The 18,276-nt window shown below is 40.2% G+C and overlaps 1 protein-coding gene across 4 annotated transcripts; it reads right to left on the reverse strand.

Moving 5' to 3' along the window:
- Nucleotides 1-5,763: 5,763 nt before the first annotated feature.
- caprin2 (caprin family member 2) lies at nt 5,764-18,072 on the reverse strand. 4 transcript variants are annotated; one of them, XM_048156776.1, is made up of 21 exons: nt 17,939-18,072; nt 16,277-16,499; nt 16,075-16,137; nt 15,919-16,005; nt 15,597-15,835; nt 14,970-15,052; nt 14,577-14,714; nt 14,452-14,492; nt 14,110-14,361; nt 13,202-13,243; nt 13,004-13,123; nt 12,798-12,882; nt 12,659-12,711; nt 12,443-12,553; nt 12,230-12,313; nt 11,300-11,416; nt 10,994-11,168; nt 8,192-8,362; nt 7,822-7,928; nt 7,184-7,244; nt 5,764-7,032 (listed from the first exon to the last, which is right to left on the reverse strand). In XM_048156776.1, the coding sequence occupies exons 1-21, from the start codon at nt 17,968-17,970 to the stop codon at nt 6,470-6,472; spliced, it is 2,847 nt and encodes a 948-aa protein (XP_048012733.1). In that variant the 5' UTR covers nt 17,971-18,072; the 3' UTR covers nt 5,764-6,469. The 4 variants fall into 4 exon arrangements, with proteins under 4 accessions (XP_048012733.1, XP_048012735.1, XP_048012732.1 ...); XM_048156778.1 differs by having other exon boundaries at nt 8,252-8,362; nt 12,230-12,316; XM_048156775.1 differs by having other exon boundaries at nt 12,230-12,316.
- Between the last annotated feature and the right edge of the window lie 204 nt (nt 18,073-18,276).

Raw genomic sequence — 18,276 nt, forward strand, 5'->3', positions numbered from 1 at the left:
GATCACGTTCTGGGGGTTAGGGAGGGTCCCCTTGGTAGAAAAATATCGCATTGTGGGGGGCAGGAAAATTGGGAACCTGTGATGCAACCGCAAAGGGCACTTTTACTTTCACAATCAAAGGGGCACGCACAGCTCTTACCTGCCTACGTCTGTTACACTCACCCACTCACCCTAAACCTCACTCCCATCCGGGTCACGGCACCAACGCAACCCCTCCTGTTTGAACCACCCGCTCTAAGCGGGACTCGAACTCGGGTACGCAGGCATGGGAGTCGGGTGCTCTAACAAGGAAGCTAGACCGCAGTCTCTAACATCATTCACTAGAGCGCCTCTTGAGATCAGGGGAGTGAGTTTTGCACATACAGCTACCAGCCTACGTCCGTTACACTAACCGTGTCTAATAGTAGATTGTAGGTTTACAGAACTTATGTTCTGATAAAGACTCATTTCTTTTTCCATGTGGAAACGATTAAATGGTCTCGCCAGCCACCAAGACAAACCGCACCACAGCACTTTCCAACCTTCCCCAATATTATCTTCAGTCTGGGTCTGCAAACAGGAGCCTGCGGCCCCCCATACCGAGCATCAAACTCATTTGCCTTCAAACAAGAGAAAGATGGCAGCCATTAACATAAACATAAATCAGATTTAAACCATAACGCAGTGCCTCCAAATTACAACACACTAAATCAAGGGAGAAACGTTATAACGGAAGAGATTTATTAAGTCTTTAGAGATGTAAAAAAAAAAATAAGAGTTATGCTCTGTGTTTAAAGTTATAAAGCACACGAATGTGTGAAAGAGAGTGTTTTTATGTTTGAAATGTGATACTAATTTACTACTCAAAGACACCATGCAGTTTATACTGGATAATGTCTACTATTGTTGTCATCCCTCATAAACTCAGTTGTCTAAGTTTAGTACAGTGCGATCTGCTGCATACTACATATTTGAACAAATGTGATTATCTGGGTATACATAAAATGTTCATACTGCACACACACACACACACAATACATACTATACGCTGAAGGAGTAGTAAAAATAGCATTAGTCAGGTTTCCATTCACATATTTTTGTGTAAATTGAGATATTGCATAAAAAAAATGAGGGATGGATGTGGATTAAATGTCCATATAATATATTATGTAAGAAGGCATGTACATGAACTACAATGGAACCACATTTAACAAAAAAAATCCTAGATGGATACATTAATAAAATAAATAAATAAATAAACATGAATAATTTGCCAAGATGATTGCCTACTTTTGCCTCCCAAAACGTCTGACATGTCACTTACAGAAATACAGCAAACATGAAGTGCGTCAGAGCATTTTGTTTGTGCAAGTAATTAAATTTATAAAGGAGCCACGCTGGCATCTACAATGACTTTCATTTCAAATTTGCACCAATTTTTACTGGAAGTGATGATTTTGTTCACTTGAACTCGGAGGATGCAAACACAGCTTTCTTTGCTAATTATTTTTTGCAATATTCATGACTTTTCACATAAATTAAATGTGCAACTTGAATGTGAATACGGCTCACCCACACTGCATACAGAAAACTTTTACAACAGAAAACATTATAAATAGGAATAGTATGCTATTCCAAACATAGCACGACACTGAACTAACTGCAGGCCACATGTTGACACTGAGTGGGGGAGTTAAACGATGGCAGGAGGTTTAGGAAAAATATACGTCCAACATGAAGGAGCGAGATCGCATGGACGAGAAGAAATGACGGGGTGCAGCTTCAGGTTAGAATCACACACCTGGACCTCCTCATAGAGGTGTAAGCACAAGTCTCACAACCGCTCTTTTGTGCGAAATGTCTGAATTCTGTCACGGCCGTGAGAAAACATTCACTCCACTGGGTGTTTGGGCCTCTTACACTCTACATGCGCCTCGGAAACACATTTCTGCAGTTCCCTGTAAACTAGCACTTGATTTCAATTTACTAGCTGTTATGAGAAGATGGTTATCAGAGAGATTAAAACAACAGTGCAGGACTGGCAGAATCAGACGCAAATCTTATCGCAACCCCATCGCAGCTTACAGAGTTTATTTCCTGGGTGGAAAATAGGATATTTATCCCACCCCATCATGCACTGCACATTTCAACAATGCAAGACACCCAGCAAATGTGTTGGATTGGACTTCTGAAAGGGGATTTCCTGCTATGTTATGCTGGGAATTTATGCTGAACTATTTTGCGCACAGCCTTTCCCTGCTAAGGAATTTTTTTTTTACAATGTCAGTGCTAAAAGTAATGAAAAAAAGAGAAGTAAACACACAATGACACAATGATAAAAACCAACATGAACAAAATCTAAATGCTGACAATAGGAGATCCAAGTAATCTTATATGGAAACATATGAAAAACATTGGCAAGACAGCAGGAATGGTGTTAGGGCTTACATGCAAAAATGTGACACCAAACTCAGATCAATGTGCAAATACACAAATGTTCATTTTCCTGTTTTGCAGACACAAACAGTTTTTGCAACTCAAATACTATGCATATATTAGCTAAATAGCATAATGTTAACAATATTATTTTTTTCTGTCAAAAACGATAGTGAATACCATTGTGATTCACACCTTAAAGGTACACCGAGTAATTTATGTTGTAGTAGTCGATATGGAAGCTTTGTACAACTTCTAGGTAACACAGTGTAAATGTAGCATCATACAAAAGTTTTCAGTTGAAAAGAAATGCAGTCATGAATAATTTATTCTATGAGCAAAAATATTAGTGCTGTCAAACGATTAATCGTGATTAATCGTACACAAAATAAAAGTTTGAGTTTGCATAATATATGTGGGTGTACTGTATGTAATTATTATGTATATATTTAAGAGAAATATGTTATTTATGTACAAAATATTTTTATTTATATATAATATAAATTATATAAAAATATAAATAAATACATATACTTGTAAATATTTCTCTAATATATACATGAATGTGTTTGTATTTATATATACATAATAATTACACACAGTACACCCACATATATTAGGCAAACTCAAACTTTTATTTTGTAAGCGATTAATCGTTTGACAGCCCTAAAAAATATCCAATAACAGGGGAGTAAGAGTTAGCAAGATAAAGTGAGTAGTATTTGGCTGGTCACGTGATCTCAAAATGGCTGCCCCCATGAGGGGACCCACTGCATATAAAATAATCTTTTTTAGGCTAGTGACCGGATTAGTAAGACTCGATTGGAGAAAGTTACTTTTAAAAGTAATCATTACAATATTGCGTTACTCCCTAAAAAAGTAACTAATTGATTTACTTTCTTTGGAAAGTAATGTGTTACATTAGCGTTACTTTTTAAAAGTAGTTACTTTACTAGTTACTTGAAAAAAGTAATCTGATTACATAACTCGCATTACTTGTAGTGCATCACCCCAACACTGCTCAAATGTACATGACTTTAAACATTTTTCAAAAGTACTATTAATTTCAGGTGTAATTAAAAACAACAAAACAGGCAAGGCAAGCTAGGCTTTCAGGCAAAGCTATCAAATTGCACACAATTGTCAATATAAATGCATGAAACAATAACAAGAGTGTCACATGTTCAACTTGCTAGGACAGGCATTACAACAATGACCCATTTTCATGAAGTTGTTGTACAAGATAAGTGAAAACACTGACTAAATACATTTTAAAAATCTCTTCTAATGACACTGTCAGTGTCACCTGTGAACCTTTTGTTCACAAACTACACCTAGTTTCTCTCAGGAATGACATTATGGCAGATGACAAATCACCAGCGTTAAGTTTAAAGGCAAGAAACAGGAAGAAACGACTGTTTAGTCTCATGCGTTTAGTGGCTTGTGAATAAACCATTTAGCTGCAGTTTTTTTCCCACTCATAAATGGCTTCCAAGTTTTATTTTTGGGGGTACTGTTGAAAAACACAAAACAAATGAATCAAACGTGTTTAAATTGTTTTTTTCCTCTGTCTGTTTGCCTGTACACTGTTAGTAGGTTCTTTGTCGTCTTTTGGTTATGACAGTAATCTCAGGGATATATCCACAGAATATGGTGTCTTCCCAAACTTACACTTTCTCAGAATATGACTCATGATCGCAACATTGTTTTGAACTGAAAATCAGAAAAGCCTCAGGCTGAAACTAAAAAAAGAGAAGTGGGAATTTTATATTTAGTATTTATACTCCACGACTGCATTCCCCCAAAAACCCAAAAGCAAAACAACAACACATTAGCCTATAAAGAACAGTTTGTTTTAAAGGAACAATGAACAGTACAGTCCCTTTATCCAAAGTCTAGCAAAGGATCTCTCTTGACCACGGCATGCAATAAGACAGCTGACCATTCCAGCCATTCTAGATTACATGGGACATGTCCTAATACAGGGGTGTAAAACTAGGTTTAAGAAGGGGAGGGGTATTATATGAACAAGTCTGGGCAGGTTGACCGCAGACAGACTTGCCCTAAAGACCAACAGGAGGTTAAATTTCAGTTTAGGGATTATAACATAACTGACACTCTCAGAATTTTGATTCACTTCCATCATTTAGGAATAGACAGATTGAGTCTTTCAAGATCATCTCAATTGAGCTGACAAACGAGAAACGTACAATGTACCAATAAGCAATGTACAGGTGTTATGACCACAAAGATAAACATTACCATAGTAAAAAGTCAGTCAGCATGGCACAAACAATGATCTCATGACAATTTATATGAACCGTAATCTTAAAAGCCTTTAGTAGTAGGCCTAACTTGAAAACATTCACTTAAAAAGGCATTCAATGAAACCAAAATGAACGAGCACATTAGGCTGTTAAAGTTGAGAAGTGGAAGGTAAACATTTGTGCATTGTGACATTTATTGCCCATGGCAGTTATCGGAGTAGAAGCTCTCGCGGGAGACGCGTGAAGTCCTACTGAACGAATGTTTTTGTTTTTCCATTACGCACAGTACAGACGTGATCAATGAGTAGGGCAACAGCGACCTCTTGTGCTCATCTCAAAACAATGTTCAAAGAGACAATGCAATAACCTCGGAATTGCATGACATATATCAGGGGTTCTCAAATTTCTTACGTCAGAGAAAACAAAATATTGTATCTTCAATCAAGTTGTATTTGTATCAAATTATGCAGAACATGAAGATATTTTGCATTTAGGATACATAAACTGTTTTGAACAAATCATTTTAAAACAGTTTCCATCACAAGATGCACTTAACACATGATTTAATGTGGAAATGACATGTTTTTAAGCTATAATATAAATGACATTAAATTAAATCTATATAAATCTGAACTGGAGGTATAGTGTGTAAATGTTTTAAAGGGACTAGTTGAAGAAACACCCATAAGCTAAACTTATGCAAGTATAATATACCACTTATACTGAGATCAGCTATAAAAGGACATTACAAAAAAAGTAAATGTTTGAACTAAAGATAATAAAAATTAAAATCAGAACATGTCAAACCTGTCTTACTCCATCTGATGCAGGACGCAAGCTTACTTTCCTCCAATATTTTTCACATTAACTGAAAACCTGTTGGGTTTTAGTTTAGCTTTGTGACTATTGGAAAAGTGAGTGCAATAAGCAACTTCAGGTGATCAAAATTAGTCCTAATTAACTGAAGCATAATTTCTGCTAACACTGGTTTAAATCGAGGTAAACAAACCATACTATTGATACCAACTTAAACAGCATTTTCACAACTTTACTTGATGCACAAATGAAGCCATCACAAAAGTGAACTGCACATTTTTTATTTCAGGCACAAGAGGGAGCAATTTTGGCCTAAACACCTTCTCGGCAGAGTCAGTATTCAAGTGATTCACTCACAGTACATGTCACAGACAAACACATGGATTAACACACATACACCCATAACCCCAACAAGGCCACAAAATCCTTTTTTTAAAGTGCTTAACATGTCAAGTATTACCAGAAAAAAAAAAAAACCCTCCATTCTTGCAAAGCGATGCATGTGTTCAACAACCCCCCCCCCCAAAAAAAAATAAAGGCACCATGTTGCAGATTTTTGTATGGCTGAAAAACCTCTCTCTCCCTCCATCTAAAATTAGCAAGTGAGAATACAGGGTCATTTAACAAACACCAGTACACGCTTCTGAATGTTAAGATTTCAGTTTAGCGCACACTAAATGCAGCTACTTTGGGTTATGGGTTTGTGCACCCAAGTACACTGTAAACTTTCAAACAACTGAAAAAAATAAATAAAAAGCATATTAAAAAGAACCCAGGTAAACCCATGTAAACTTTCACCAGCAAACATCTTATATTAGCTTTATATACTGACTTTTGTACTATTGAACATGATCTTTCAGACATGCTGTTGCACCATGCGTAACCGAAAGCGCAATAAAGTGCTGAATAGCTTTCAAAGAACATCCACAATGCCACATCCTCCCTTTTTGTGCCTATTTTGAGAGAAATGTTCAGTCCTGGTACAGCAGGAAACCAGAAAAGGTGCTGTACTTCCAGCTGCTGCCATAGATGGCGCCGCGGTGAAGCCGCAGCCACACCTGGTCGCCCTGGAACAGCTGGAGGACAGCGTGATTGCTGGCGGTCTCGTGGTCCGGAGCGCCGTCGTTGGCATACGCAGACACCATCACCTCTTCATTGCGCATGAGGTTGATGTACAGGGGCACACTTATGGCCAGCTTCAGGATGTGGAAGATAAAGACGTAAGCACCGGGAGCGGGACAGGTGAAACGGCCTGTGGTCGTGTCGAACATTTCTCCGAGATTAGTGTGCAGCAGGTCGAAGGCGATCGGCTGATCCAGAGTGCCAGGGGCGAAGTTGGCCGTGCGGGCGGCGGAGAAAGCCACGCGGAGTTGGGTGAGCGGATACAAGTGCACAGGCATCAGAGTGTGCGGGCCCTGGGGTGTGATGGGCACTTCCATTGGAGGGATGGAGAGAGTGTCACTGATTCCTGAGTCGAGCGGATACGCACCCTCTCGGTCTGGGCTGCTCACCTGAGAAGAGTCACTCCAACCAGCTTAAAAGGGGGACAAAGGCAGACCATCACTTTGATCTATTAGGAGCCACATCTTAACTTTTGAACTGGGAACATTAAGTAGTAATATCAGTATTAAATTTACTTCTATAAAATTATCAATGTATCAGTAGCTATGAGTGATTGTTCATACCACTGCTCCTTTGAGTTGCAGTGCCTCCACCTCGTTTGAAGCTCTGTTGATACCCGTTTTCCTGTTTTTTAAAAAAAAAAAAAAAAAAAAAAAGCACAGAACTGACTGGCTGAAGTAGATTGACAACACTGACCCAATATAATATATTCAAATATATTGCCTAAAAACACAAAATGAATTTAAAATTAAATTTATTGTTTATATAACTAATGACAAATTAGTAAACCTGACTTATACTTACCACACATACATAATCCCTACAAAATTTTTGTTGTTTATATACACCATTATAACTAATGTGACATAGAAACTAAAAAAATAAATCATAATATATAAATGCCTACCACACAAAATAACTAACATTTACTGGGTTGTTTATATAATAAAAGATAAATTAATTAATTAATTAAATAAATAAATAACCTATATAATAATACATTCATATTTAAATATAAATGCCTACAACAGCAAATATACGTTTTGGTTTTATACATTACCAATATTAATTTAACAAATAAATTGTAAACCTTACTTATAATGCCTAAAACACAAATTGATTTGTTGACTAATAATGAATTGTGACACCAAATATGAAAATAAAGTAGGTAAATTAAGTAAATTGTTAAAAACAAACTCACTCTGGACACATAAAAGGCAGATCCAGGGTCTCTGTGTGTCGTGTGGGTCTGGGAAATGAAGCCCCCTCCTGGAGAACGCACATTCACCCTGTAGGCCTCATAACCACCTGTAAATCAGTCAGAAGGGGAAAAAAAAAAAAAAAAAAAAAAAAAAAACACTATTAATCCAGGTATTCTCCAAATTGCAAAGATAACAAATAGTATAGATTAACTATTGAAAGTTTGTGCAAGAACAACAGTACTCAGTGCATTGGCTCTTTGTTAAAGATTAGAACAGAAACACACCAACTTTACGTGATCGGCATGAAATATGAAGGTAAAGATGAAAGCCTAACAGAGAGTGAAGGAGACAGGAGGCAGAGGAAAGTACCTCTGTAGCCACCAGGTGATCTGTATGAGTGACCCAAACCCCTGCCTGCACGCGTCATACCTCTCGCTGTACCGCGGGTGTAGCAGGACTGACTCAGACGAGACTGTGGCTGAGGGGTAGAGAACGCGTGACCACCTGTACTGACTGGACACTCCAGCTGGTAATTGCCTTCTGCAAAAACATGCATGATTAGTGAGCAAGGAGAACGAATGTGATTCTTCGCAAGAATTATGCAAAATTATGGCTGTTAAACTTTATAGCACCATCCCAACCTTGTAAGATTAGTTGGGAGTGTGAGGGGTCAAGTTTTGCATACATTTTAGGGGCCAAATGTCTCCTACAATGAGAATATTTAAAATCTGAAAGTCATATAGCATACATCTAACTGTCAAGAGAGTGAGTCTGAAAGAGTGAGGGAGTGGGAGTGAGTCTGAAGGAGTGAAGGAGTGGGAGTGAGTCTGAAGGAGTGAAGGAGTGGGAGTGAGTCTGAAGGAGTGAAGGAGTGGGAGTGAGTCTGAAGGAGTGAAGGAGGGAGTCAGAGTGAGTCTGAAGGAGTGAGGGAGTGGGAGTGAGTCTGAAGGAGTAAAGGAGTGAGGGAGGGAGTCAGAGTGAGTCTGAAGGCGTGAAGGAGTGGGAGTGAGTCTGAAGGCGTGAAGGAGTGAGGGAGGGAGTCAGAGTGAGTCTGAAGGAGTGAAGGAGTGAGGGAGGGAGTCAGAGTGAGTCTGAAGGCGTGAAGGAGTGGGAGTGAGTCTGAAGGCGTGAAGGAGTGAGGGAGGGAGTCAGAGTGAGTCTGAAGGCATGAAGGAGTGGGAGTGAGGGGAGTCAGAGTGAGTCTGAAGGAGTGAGGGAGGGAGTCTGAAGGCATGAAGGAGTGGGAGTGAGTCTGAAGGCGTGAAGGAGTGGGAGTGAGTCTGAAGGAGTGAAGGAGTGAGGGAGGGAGTCGGAGTGAGTCTGAAGGCATGAAGGAGTGGGAGTGAGTCTGAAGGAGTTAAGGAGTGAGGGAGGGAGTCAGAGTGAGTCTGAAGGCGTGAAGGAGGGAGGGAGTCTGAAGGCGTGAAGGAGTGGGAGTGAGTCTGAAGGCGTGAAGGAGTGGGAGTGAGTCTGAAGGCGTGAAGGAGTGGGAGTGAGTCTGAAGGCGTGAAGGAGTGGGAGTGAGTCTGAAGGCGTGAAGGAGTGAGGGAGGGAGTCGGAGTGAGTCTGAAGGCATGAAGGAGTGGGAGTGAGTCTGAAGGAGTGAGGGAGTGGGAGTGAGTCTGAAGGCGTGAAGGAGTGAGGGAGGGAGTCGGAGTGAGTCTGAAGGCATGAAGGAGTGGGAGTGAGTCTGAAGGCGTGAAGGAGTGAGGGAGGGAGTCAGAGAGTCTGAAGGAGTGAAGGCGTGAGGGAGTGGGAGTGAGTCAGAGTGAGTCTGAAGGAGTGAAGGAGTGAGGGAGTGAGTCTGAAGGCGTGAAGGAGTGAGGGAGGGAGTCAGAGAGTCTGAAGGAGTGAAGGCGTGAGGGAGTGGGAGTGAGTCAGAGTGAGTCTGAAGGAGTGAAGGAGTGAGTCAGAGAGTCTGAAGGAGTGAAGGCGTGAGGGAGTGGGAGTGAGTCAGAGTGAGTCTGAAGGAGTGAAGGAGTGAGGGAGGGAGTCTGAAGGAGTGAAGGAGTGAGGGAGGGAGTCAGTGAGTCTGAAGGAGTGAAGGAGTGGGAGTGAGAGTGAGTCTGAAGGCGTGAAGGAGTGGGAGTGAGAGTGAGTCTGAAGGCGTGAAGGAGTGGGAGTGAGAGTGAGTCTGAAGGCGTGAAGGAGTGAGGGAGGGAGTCAGTGAGTCTGAAGGAGTGAAGGAGTGGGAGTGAGAGTGAGTCTGAAGGCGTGAAGGAGTGGGAGTGAGAGTGAGTCTGAAGGCGTGAAGGAGTGGGAGTGAGTCTGAAGGAGTGGGAGTGAGTCTGAAGGCGTGAAGGAGTGGGAGTGAGTCTGAAGGCGTGAAGGAGTGGGAGTGAGTCTGAAGGAGTGAAGGAGTGAGGGAGTGGGAGTGAGTCTGAAGGCGTGAAGGAGTGAGGGAGTGGGAGTGAGTCTGAAGGCGTGAAGGAGTGAGGGAGGGAGTCAGAGAGTCTGAAGGAGTGAAGGCGTGAGGGAGTGGGAGTGAGTCTGAAGGAGTGAAGGAGTGAGGGAGGGAGTCGGAGTGAGGGAGTGGGAGTGAGTCTGAAGGCGTGAAGGAGTGAGGGAGGGAGTCAGAGAGTCTGAAGGAGTGAAGGCGTGAGGGAGTGGGAGTGAGTCAGAGTGAGTCTGAAGGAGTGAAGGAGTGAGGGAGGGAGTCTGAAGGAGTGAAGGAGTGAGGGAGGGAGTCTGAAGGAGTGAAGGAGTGAGGGAGGGAGTCAGAGAGTCTGAAGGAGTGAAGGCGTGAGGGAGTGGGAGTGAGTCAGAGTGAGTCTGAAGGAGTGAAGGAGTGAGGGAGGGAGTCTGAAGGAGTGGGAGTGAGTCTGAAGGAGTGAAGGAGTGGAAGTGAGTCTGAAGGAGTGGAAGTGAGTCTGAAGGAGTGGAAGTGAGTCTGAAGGAGTGAAGGAGTGGGAGTGAGTCTGAAGGAGTGAAGGAGTGGGAGTGAGTCTGAAGGGAGTGGGAGTGAGTCTGAAGGGAGTGGGGAGTCTGAAGGGAGTGGGAGTCTGAAGGGAGTGGGAGTGAGTCTGAAGGGAGTGGGAGTGAGTCTGAAGGAGTGAGGGAGTGGGAGTGAGTCTGAAGGAGTGGGGGAGTGGGAGTGAGTCTGAAGGAGTGGGGGAGAGAGAGAGAGAGAGAGAGAGAGAGAGAGTCACAAATCTGTAGGTCATGTTTTACCAATCTGTAGGTCATCTTCAGGTAGGTTGAGTTCAGGTGGCGTCTGGGTGCTTGCGGTGGAATAACTCTGGGTTTTGGCCGACGTGTAACTCAGATGCATGGACTCAGAGAATCCACTCTCATCTGACTTCATTCCTGAGCTCTCACTGATTGGCAAAGATGCTACATTAAACACCTGATAAGGAGAGGGAGGTTTGAGCTTAATGCAAACCAGCTCAGCTTCAGATAGGATGTTTTAAATTATTTAAATAACTGGAATTAATGTTAGGGACACCCAAGGCATATGGAGACAAACATTATGCTCACAGAGTGGATGTTGTGGAAGGTGTTTTCTGCACTGATGGATCGGTGACTAGGTGGGGTTGAAAATGTCTGCTCAGACACAGAGGTTGATACTCCATTGCATAACGGCTGCTTTCCTACCTAACACATACAAAAAATAAATCAATCCCAAACATACGGTTTAAAAGAAAAAAAATCATTTCCATGGCACCACACGCCATCTCCAGTAATTTAAATTTCCACTTGTAAATGCTCAGCCACAACATCTTCTAAATCTCAAGAACTCAAGGTTATAAACTTTTAAAATCACTTTCTTGCAAGGCTGCAAATAAGAATTTAAACTTAAAACTCTGGCCGATAAAGACTTGTGCAGACCTTATATTTAGCCAAATAAATCCTTTTAAAAACTACAAATGAATTTAGGCACCACAACATTAAGGCCCGGTTTCACAGACAGGGTTTAGGCTAAGCCAGGATTAGGCTTTATTTCAATTAAGGTATTTAAGTAGCTTTTATAAACATACCCAAGAAAAAAAAAAAAAAAAAAAAAAAACATTACTGGTGTGCATCTTGAGACAAAACAACGGCTCTTGACATTTAAGATATGTCAGTGCAAGTTACTTTCAGTTAAAGCAGCTCAAACATGCATTTTAGTCTAGGACTAGCTTAAGCCTTGACTGTGAAACTGGGGGTAAAAGCATAGAGTAGCAAATCTCAAACTGAATCTTTCATTATTAGACTATTAGTATTTTAAAGATTAACTTTAAGTGACCATTAGATGGCAAAAGTAATCTAAACATAAAAACTGGAAATTAGAATAATATACATTTATATTTATATATTTAAACCTTCAAATCTCATTTAACCAAATAAATCCTCAGCACTCCTAAACCTTACAGAGATTAAACAATATATAGCATGAACGAGACAATTATTTGTCTGTCAAGTTCTTACCTGTACAGTACTTTGGTTTTCTAAAGGGATTGAGATTGAGGATCCCCTGCGGTACAATGGAGGAGAGGTGAAGCCCTCACTTTGCTTCTAACAAACACAACAGATAGCATTATAACATATTTAAGATTACAAGCCTACTATTTAGCATCTTGCATTCAATAACTGTACCATCACAAAAAAAAAAAAAAAAAAAAAAAAAAAAAAAAATCCTACATGCGTTTTATCTTCATGGTGGAGATCAAGGTCAGAGCCAGTTATAGAACGATCTCCATTTGACAGACAGCCTTTACCCTCTCCAGACAGCAGGATCCGTAAAGGAGTGCTCTATGACCACAACATGTCATATTAGGTGGTCACAGAAAATGCTGACCTCATGTTTTTATTGTTATACACAAAATAAGCTCTCATATTAAAGTCAAACATGCGCACCCGCTGGGATGGAGGCAGAATATCTGATGGGCTTTTTGTCAGCTCCCTCTGTGCTGCATGTTAAAAGAAACAGACTATCAGTATCAGTTTAACACCATTCTATTGTTATTGTGTAACTTAATACGGAGCACTCATGTACCAAGAGGAGTAGAGCAGCCTGGAGATGGAAGGCATCTCTTTGCTCGACCGTTTACAGGTGAAGTTTCTCCATCCAGAAGAGACTCCTGCAAACAGAAGATTGAGGGAAAGTCTCTGAACACTTTTTTTTTTTTTTTTTTTTTTTTTTTCAACAAAAACTGGAAAGTTGAATCAAGTATTGTTACAAATCCTTTTCTTAATGCATGCCTGCATGAAGCTGAAGGAGCCAGAGATCTGGTCCATCAGAGTCTCCAGTTGCTGTTTACGCTGAACAGGGTCTTTTGGTAATGGAGATGGAGAGCCAAAGACTTCTACTGCGACAGGAACCTGAAAGTATACAAGCATAAAAATAATGCTTTAACTGCATTGAAACAAATGATTTTATGATGGATGTAAATAACGCACCGATTTGGAGTCCTGCTCCCCTTTGGCCTTCCTTTGACGCTTCTAGAAAACACACGTGAAGAGATAAAACCAGACTTTGTTACATATTAAACGCTTGCCCAACTGAGCTAATTGCCAAGATGCAAGATCAGTCATTTAAGCAGCAACATGTTTAAAGGGTTTTAAAACTACAGTCTGCAGAGTCCTAGGGGACCACAAGAGGGTCCATCAAAAATAAACTGCTAATAAAGTGCTAATATTGGTATAGGGACAAAATTTGTGTTTGTTTGGGGGGGTTGGAGAGATTTAAACATTTTCCAGATATTTTAATAATTTGTTTTCAACTGCATTTCCATTTCTCTTAGTATAAATGGGTCTGTATACATGAAAATAATCACCATACAGCACAGTCCAAAAGTTTGGAACCACTAAGATTTTTAATGTTTTTAAAAGTTTCGTCTGCTCACCAAGGCTACATTTATTTAATTAAAAATACAGTAAAAAAAACAGTAATATTGTGAAATATTACTACAATTTAAAATAACTGTGTACTATTTAAATATATTTGACAAAGTAATTTATTCCGGTGATGCAAAGCTGAATTTTCAGCATCATTACTACAGTCTTCAGTGTCACATGATCCTTCAGAAATCATTCTAATATGCGGATTTGCTGCTCAATAAACATTTATGATTATTTTCAATGTTGAAAACAGTTGTGTACTTTTTTTTTTTTTTTTTTTTTCAGGATTCCTTGATGAATAGAAAGTTCAAAAGAACAGCATTTATTTATTTCTTTTAAAAACATTAAAAATCTTAGTGGTTCCAAACTTTTGGACTGTATGTACTACCATACCATCACCATACTAGTTAATAAAAATAAATACAATTTCAAATGGACAATTTTATTTTATTTTTTTTTTTTTTCACCTCCTTAGGGTCAACCATGGGTCTTTTCACAATGTCTGTAGTCTTAGGAATCAATCCTGCTGCCCCTTTCCATGGCTTCTGTATGGGGGACTGAGAGGATACAGGAGGATCAGAAAACTCCATTTCCCATGAGTCCGGTGGCTCCCTTTCCTTCATGGCCAAAAACTCATCCTTCCAGCTACGGGGCGACGCGTTGTCATCCTGTCTACACTCAGCGACGTCCGTTTCAGATAGGTATCGTCTGTTAAGAAACTGGCATCATTCAGAAGTTACTGACCTGCTTGCGTTTCTCCACAGTTTGTAGCGTTGAAGACTTGAAAAATCATGGTCACTTGTTTTTACCTCTTTGGAAGGCACTTCTTTCGAGCTCAGCTTCACCAGTGCTAAAAACACAAAAATAACTGATATGTATTAAAGTAAAAGAATGGCTGCTTAAATTATGAATGGAGGTTAAATTTAAATCTCACTGGAGAGGCTACAAGGCCTAGATGGAGAGTCAGCCTTTACAGCCTCAGTCTTCTCTTGACTGTCAACTTTAGGAAGTGGTACGTGATCAAAAAAGCCACAGTCCACTAGCTGCAGTAGCTTATCCTTCATGTGCTTATCTGAGGAAACAGCAGTAGTCACATTCAAAACAAGTTTTTGACTTTGTACCCTCACAGCTCCATCAGTTAGGATCAAACCCCCTTCATCAACAAAATAAAAAGTCATTTACTATTATTGATGATTATAAACAATATTTTGTCATTTGTCAACAATGTTACCCTACATAATTAAAGGAAAAAAAACCCCATTCTGGCTCATTAGAACAGACAGCTGTCAAATTAATTTGACTATCAGAGATTGAGCTAGAAACTCACATGTCGAGCCAGCAACTGGTTTTTCATTCCCTTCCAGAAGCTCCCAGTAAACAATAGCAGCCTGTTCCATCTGATCCTCTAAACTAAAGCATGAAACAACAGGAAGACAATGCCACATCAATAGGATGAAGAGACACCAAATACAATACTGTGATGGCATTAAATATATCCAAAACCCACAGCTAGACATGTTATAGGGACAACATACAGTCAGCAAGTTATTGCAAAATAAATCAGGAGGGTTCTTGTTCATCCTGATGGAGTTTATTTTATTACTTTATTTTATTTTTTTGGGAGATATTGACTGGCTGACTGTACATTATCCCACTATTACGCACCTAGCACATATCAATAATTCCCAATGAACATTTAAAAAAAAAAAAAAAAAAAAAAAAAAAAAAAAAAAGGTACAACAGACAAAGCAATGTAGGAAATTAGTCCCCAATTATGAAGTTTAGTAGTCAACAAATATACTTGATCACAAAATGTCACGTTTGACCAACCAGAATCAAGAATTCCAGAGCGCCATGTAAAATGACACTGACTGGCACTTAAATCAAACATGTACAAACAAAATACAAAAACACTGACTATAGAGCTGAAGGCAGTATGAGGTGTAGCACAAACCTCATGCTATGGTCTCGTTTGCATCCCAATAATGATGCCAGATCCAGCAAACTCTCCATGTCCTGTGTGGTCAGGTAACGGGAATGTTGTCTCGTGTTGCAGAAGTTCCTCCGGACGTCCTCTCTCTTCAGACTGTGGAGGACGTATTGCACCTGGAGAACCAAGCTCAGACGTTTCCTCTCTTGTTCGATCCTCATGATCTTCTCTTGGCGAACAACTTTCCGCTGAGCCTTCAACAACTACGGCGGAGAAGATGAGAAGATCCAGTGAAACATTCAGCACAGTTCGATTCTGCCCTGTACTTGCATGCATAAAGCCTTACATCTTGTGTGAGGGAACCAATGGTCTTCTGGAGCTCTTTGGCAAATTTAAGATTGTGGACAACCTCCTCGTACTTCCCCACAGCTTCCTACAACATTACCACACATCAGTAATCTCCATTTCCCAAAATACAGCACATATAATGAAGAACGATTACCAGTTGGTCTTGATTTAGTTTCTCCCCCTTTTTCAGCCTCTCACTGTAGCCTTCCAGTTTCAGCTGTAAAGCAAAATAAAAAGTTTGTTTTATGTCAAAAGTCACCCACGGACATAACTGAAGGACATCTGGCGCTCTACGAGTAGAACAAAACCACCCGAATACAATAAAACTCATTCGTTCATGCAATAACATAAGGCACCTTCTTTTTCTCAATGTTACGGATCTTGTGCTTGAGGCAGATGAGGCCGTCCTCGATGTACTTCTCGTAGCCATAGTACATGGTCGTGGCCGGGCTAAGGGCGAGCTGGAGGGCCGTAAGCACTCGAGGGGATTCAGATTTAGGGCTGCCCTGGCCATCCTTCTCCACGGTCAACGTCTCTATAGTCCGAGATGGTGACAGCTGAACCATGATCTTAGTCTCTCTAAAAGACAGGGGGAAATTAACAGAAAGGTCACACTAGTTATTGTGGAAAAAAAAAGAGACTCTTTTGTTTATTGCCATGTTCAGAATGGAACAGTAGATTACTTCTTACAGAATAACCTGCAGTATACACCTTTCTATTGCCTCTTTTTTCAAACAGCATTGCATGTCAATAACACAGTGCTCATGAACTTCATACTGACACCTATTGGTATGAATGCAGCATCACACAAACTCAAAAAAAGTTTATTTGCAGGCATATTTGTTTTCTTATTCTGCAACCAATAGTGTGTTAATATGGGGCAACAATGAATATAACCATAATGGGGCGACCAATCTTAAATTTAAAGCAACCAATGTGACTGGTGTCTCATGCACCCTAATTGTGTATCATTTTAATCATCAAAAGTACTAATCAGATTATGTAAATTCCTCAGTGTTATTTTAGTATAGCGGAGATGATACTATAGTTTGACACTTCATTTTTAGTGAACATCTCTTTAATTTTTATTAGTTCTCTTTACATTTTCATTTCCTTATTCACTTTTATGTTCTTAAATGATTTTAAAATGTACTTTTAATGCACAATCACTCCATTTCATGCCTGTGTTGCATAAACTAGTTTTGCCTTTAAAAGAATGCATATAATGCCATAGAATGCATCCTTGTTTATCATGCAAGGAGTTCAGTAACCTTATGACAATTAATATTGCAAAGGAAATCTCACATATATTGAGAAGTTAGGCACAAAAATCAAACCCTGAACATACTGTATGATAATTGCATAAGCCAAACTCTGCCCATGTGTCTGGACATTCGCCAATGCTCACCATGACATGGCGTTTACATGCTAGAACGACAAATACAACAATAAAAGACGAATCACCCCTGGAAATCACTATGTAACATTAAAACCATAGTCATTTACTGTCGGCCATTTACAAATATTCAATAGAACGTCAAATGCAATTCTGGCGTTCCTAAGCATTGGTTATGCATCAAACATACCACCAAATCAAGCTACAATAACTTGAATTACAAAAAGATCGACTGCAATACTGTAAAACGCAACTTTTAAAGCATTTATCCGACACGAGTTTGATGCTTTCCAGAATAATCCTCTCCGAACGGCATCGACGGGGTGCCACCACCCAAATGCACGCGCAGAGAACGCAAATAAGTTGCTAAAGGACGAATAAAGCACAAATGCAAGTGACATCACAGGTGCCAGGAGCAAAGCATCCGCAGATATCTCACCGACCTCATGCGTCTCTGCCGGTGTGTGTGTTTGTTTGCGGCGCTTCAGATCGTTAGGATGACTTGGGTGGGAAGGCTGCTCATTTAGAGTCAACACAAATGAGATAGCCTTTCGGTGAGCTGGTGGAAAGACGACATAAAGCGATGGGTAAACAGAGAGGACAGACCGCAGCCGCCTCTCACCTTTTTATGCCCTCAGAGCAGAGGAAACCCATCAGCTGGAGCAGCAATCATGACGTCACGCAGCCAAACACAGGACAGTCCTCACGCGCAACCTCAGCACTCTCCCGCCCCCGGCATGCATGCATCTATCTATCTATCTATCTATCTATCTATCTATCTATCTATCTATCTATCTATCTATCTATCTAATCTCCCACATGGAAAAATGCTATAGTAATTTATAGTAAATACTATAGTGTAAAGTAGTTGAATTAATTTGTTGTGGTAATTCTATATTTGCTGTAGTAACTATAGTAATATAAACAAATTACTTTATCCAACTGTACTAAGTTTTCTAC

The sequence above is a fragment of the Megalobrama amblycephala genome, linkage group LG14 (genome assembly GCF_018812025.1).
Source record: "Megalobrama amblycephala isolate DHTTF-2021 linkage group LG14, ASM1881202v1, whole genome shotgun sequence".
NCBI classification, from domain to species: domain Eukaryota; kingdom Metazoa; phylum Chordata; class Actinopteri; order Cypriniformes; family Xenocyprididae; genus Megalobrama; species Megalobrama amblycephala.

Bases quoted from the DNA above. Each gene is read 5' to 3' on its own strand.
- caprin2 (XM_048156775.1), bottom strand. From the start codon at position 17,970: ATGGGTTTCCTCTGCTCTGAGGGCATAAAAAG. The intron at 11,417-12,229 runs GTAAGAACTTGA...TGTATGTGTTAG, and splicing joins AAAACCAAAGTACTGTACAG to GTAGGAAAGCAGCCGTTATG. The intron at 8,363-10,993 runs GTAAAACATGAC...ATGTTTTTGCAG, and splicing joins TGAAGATGACCTACAGATTG to AAGGCAATTACCAGCTGGAG.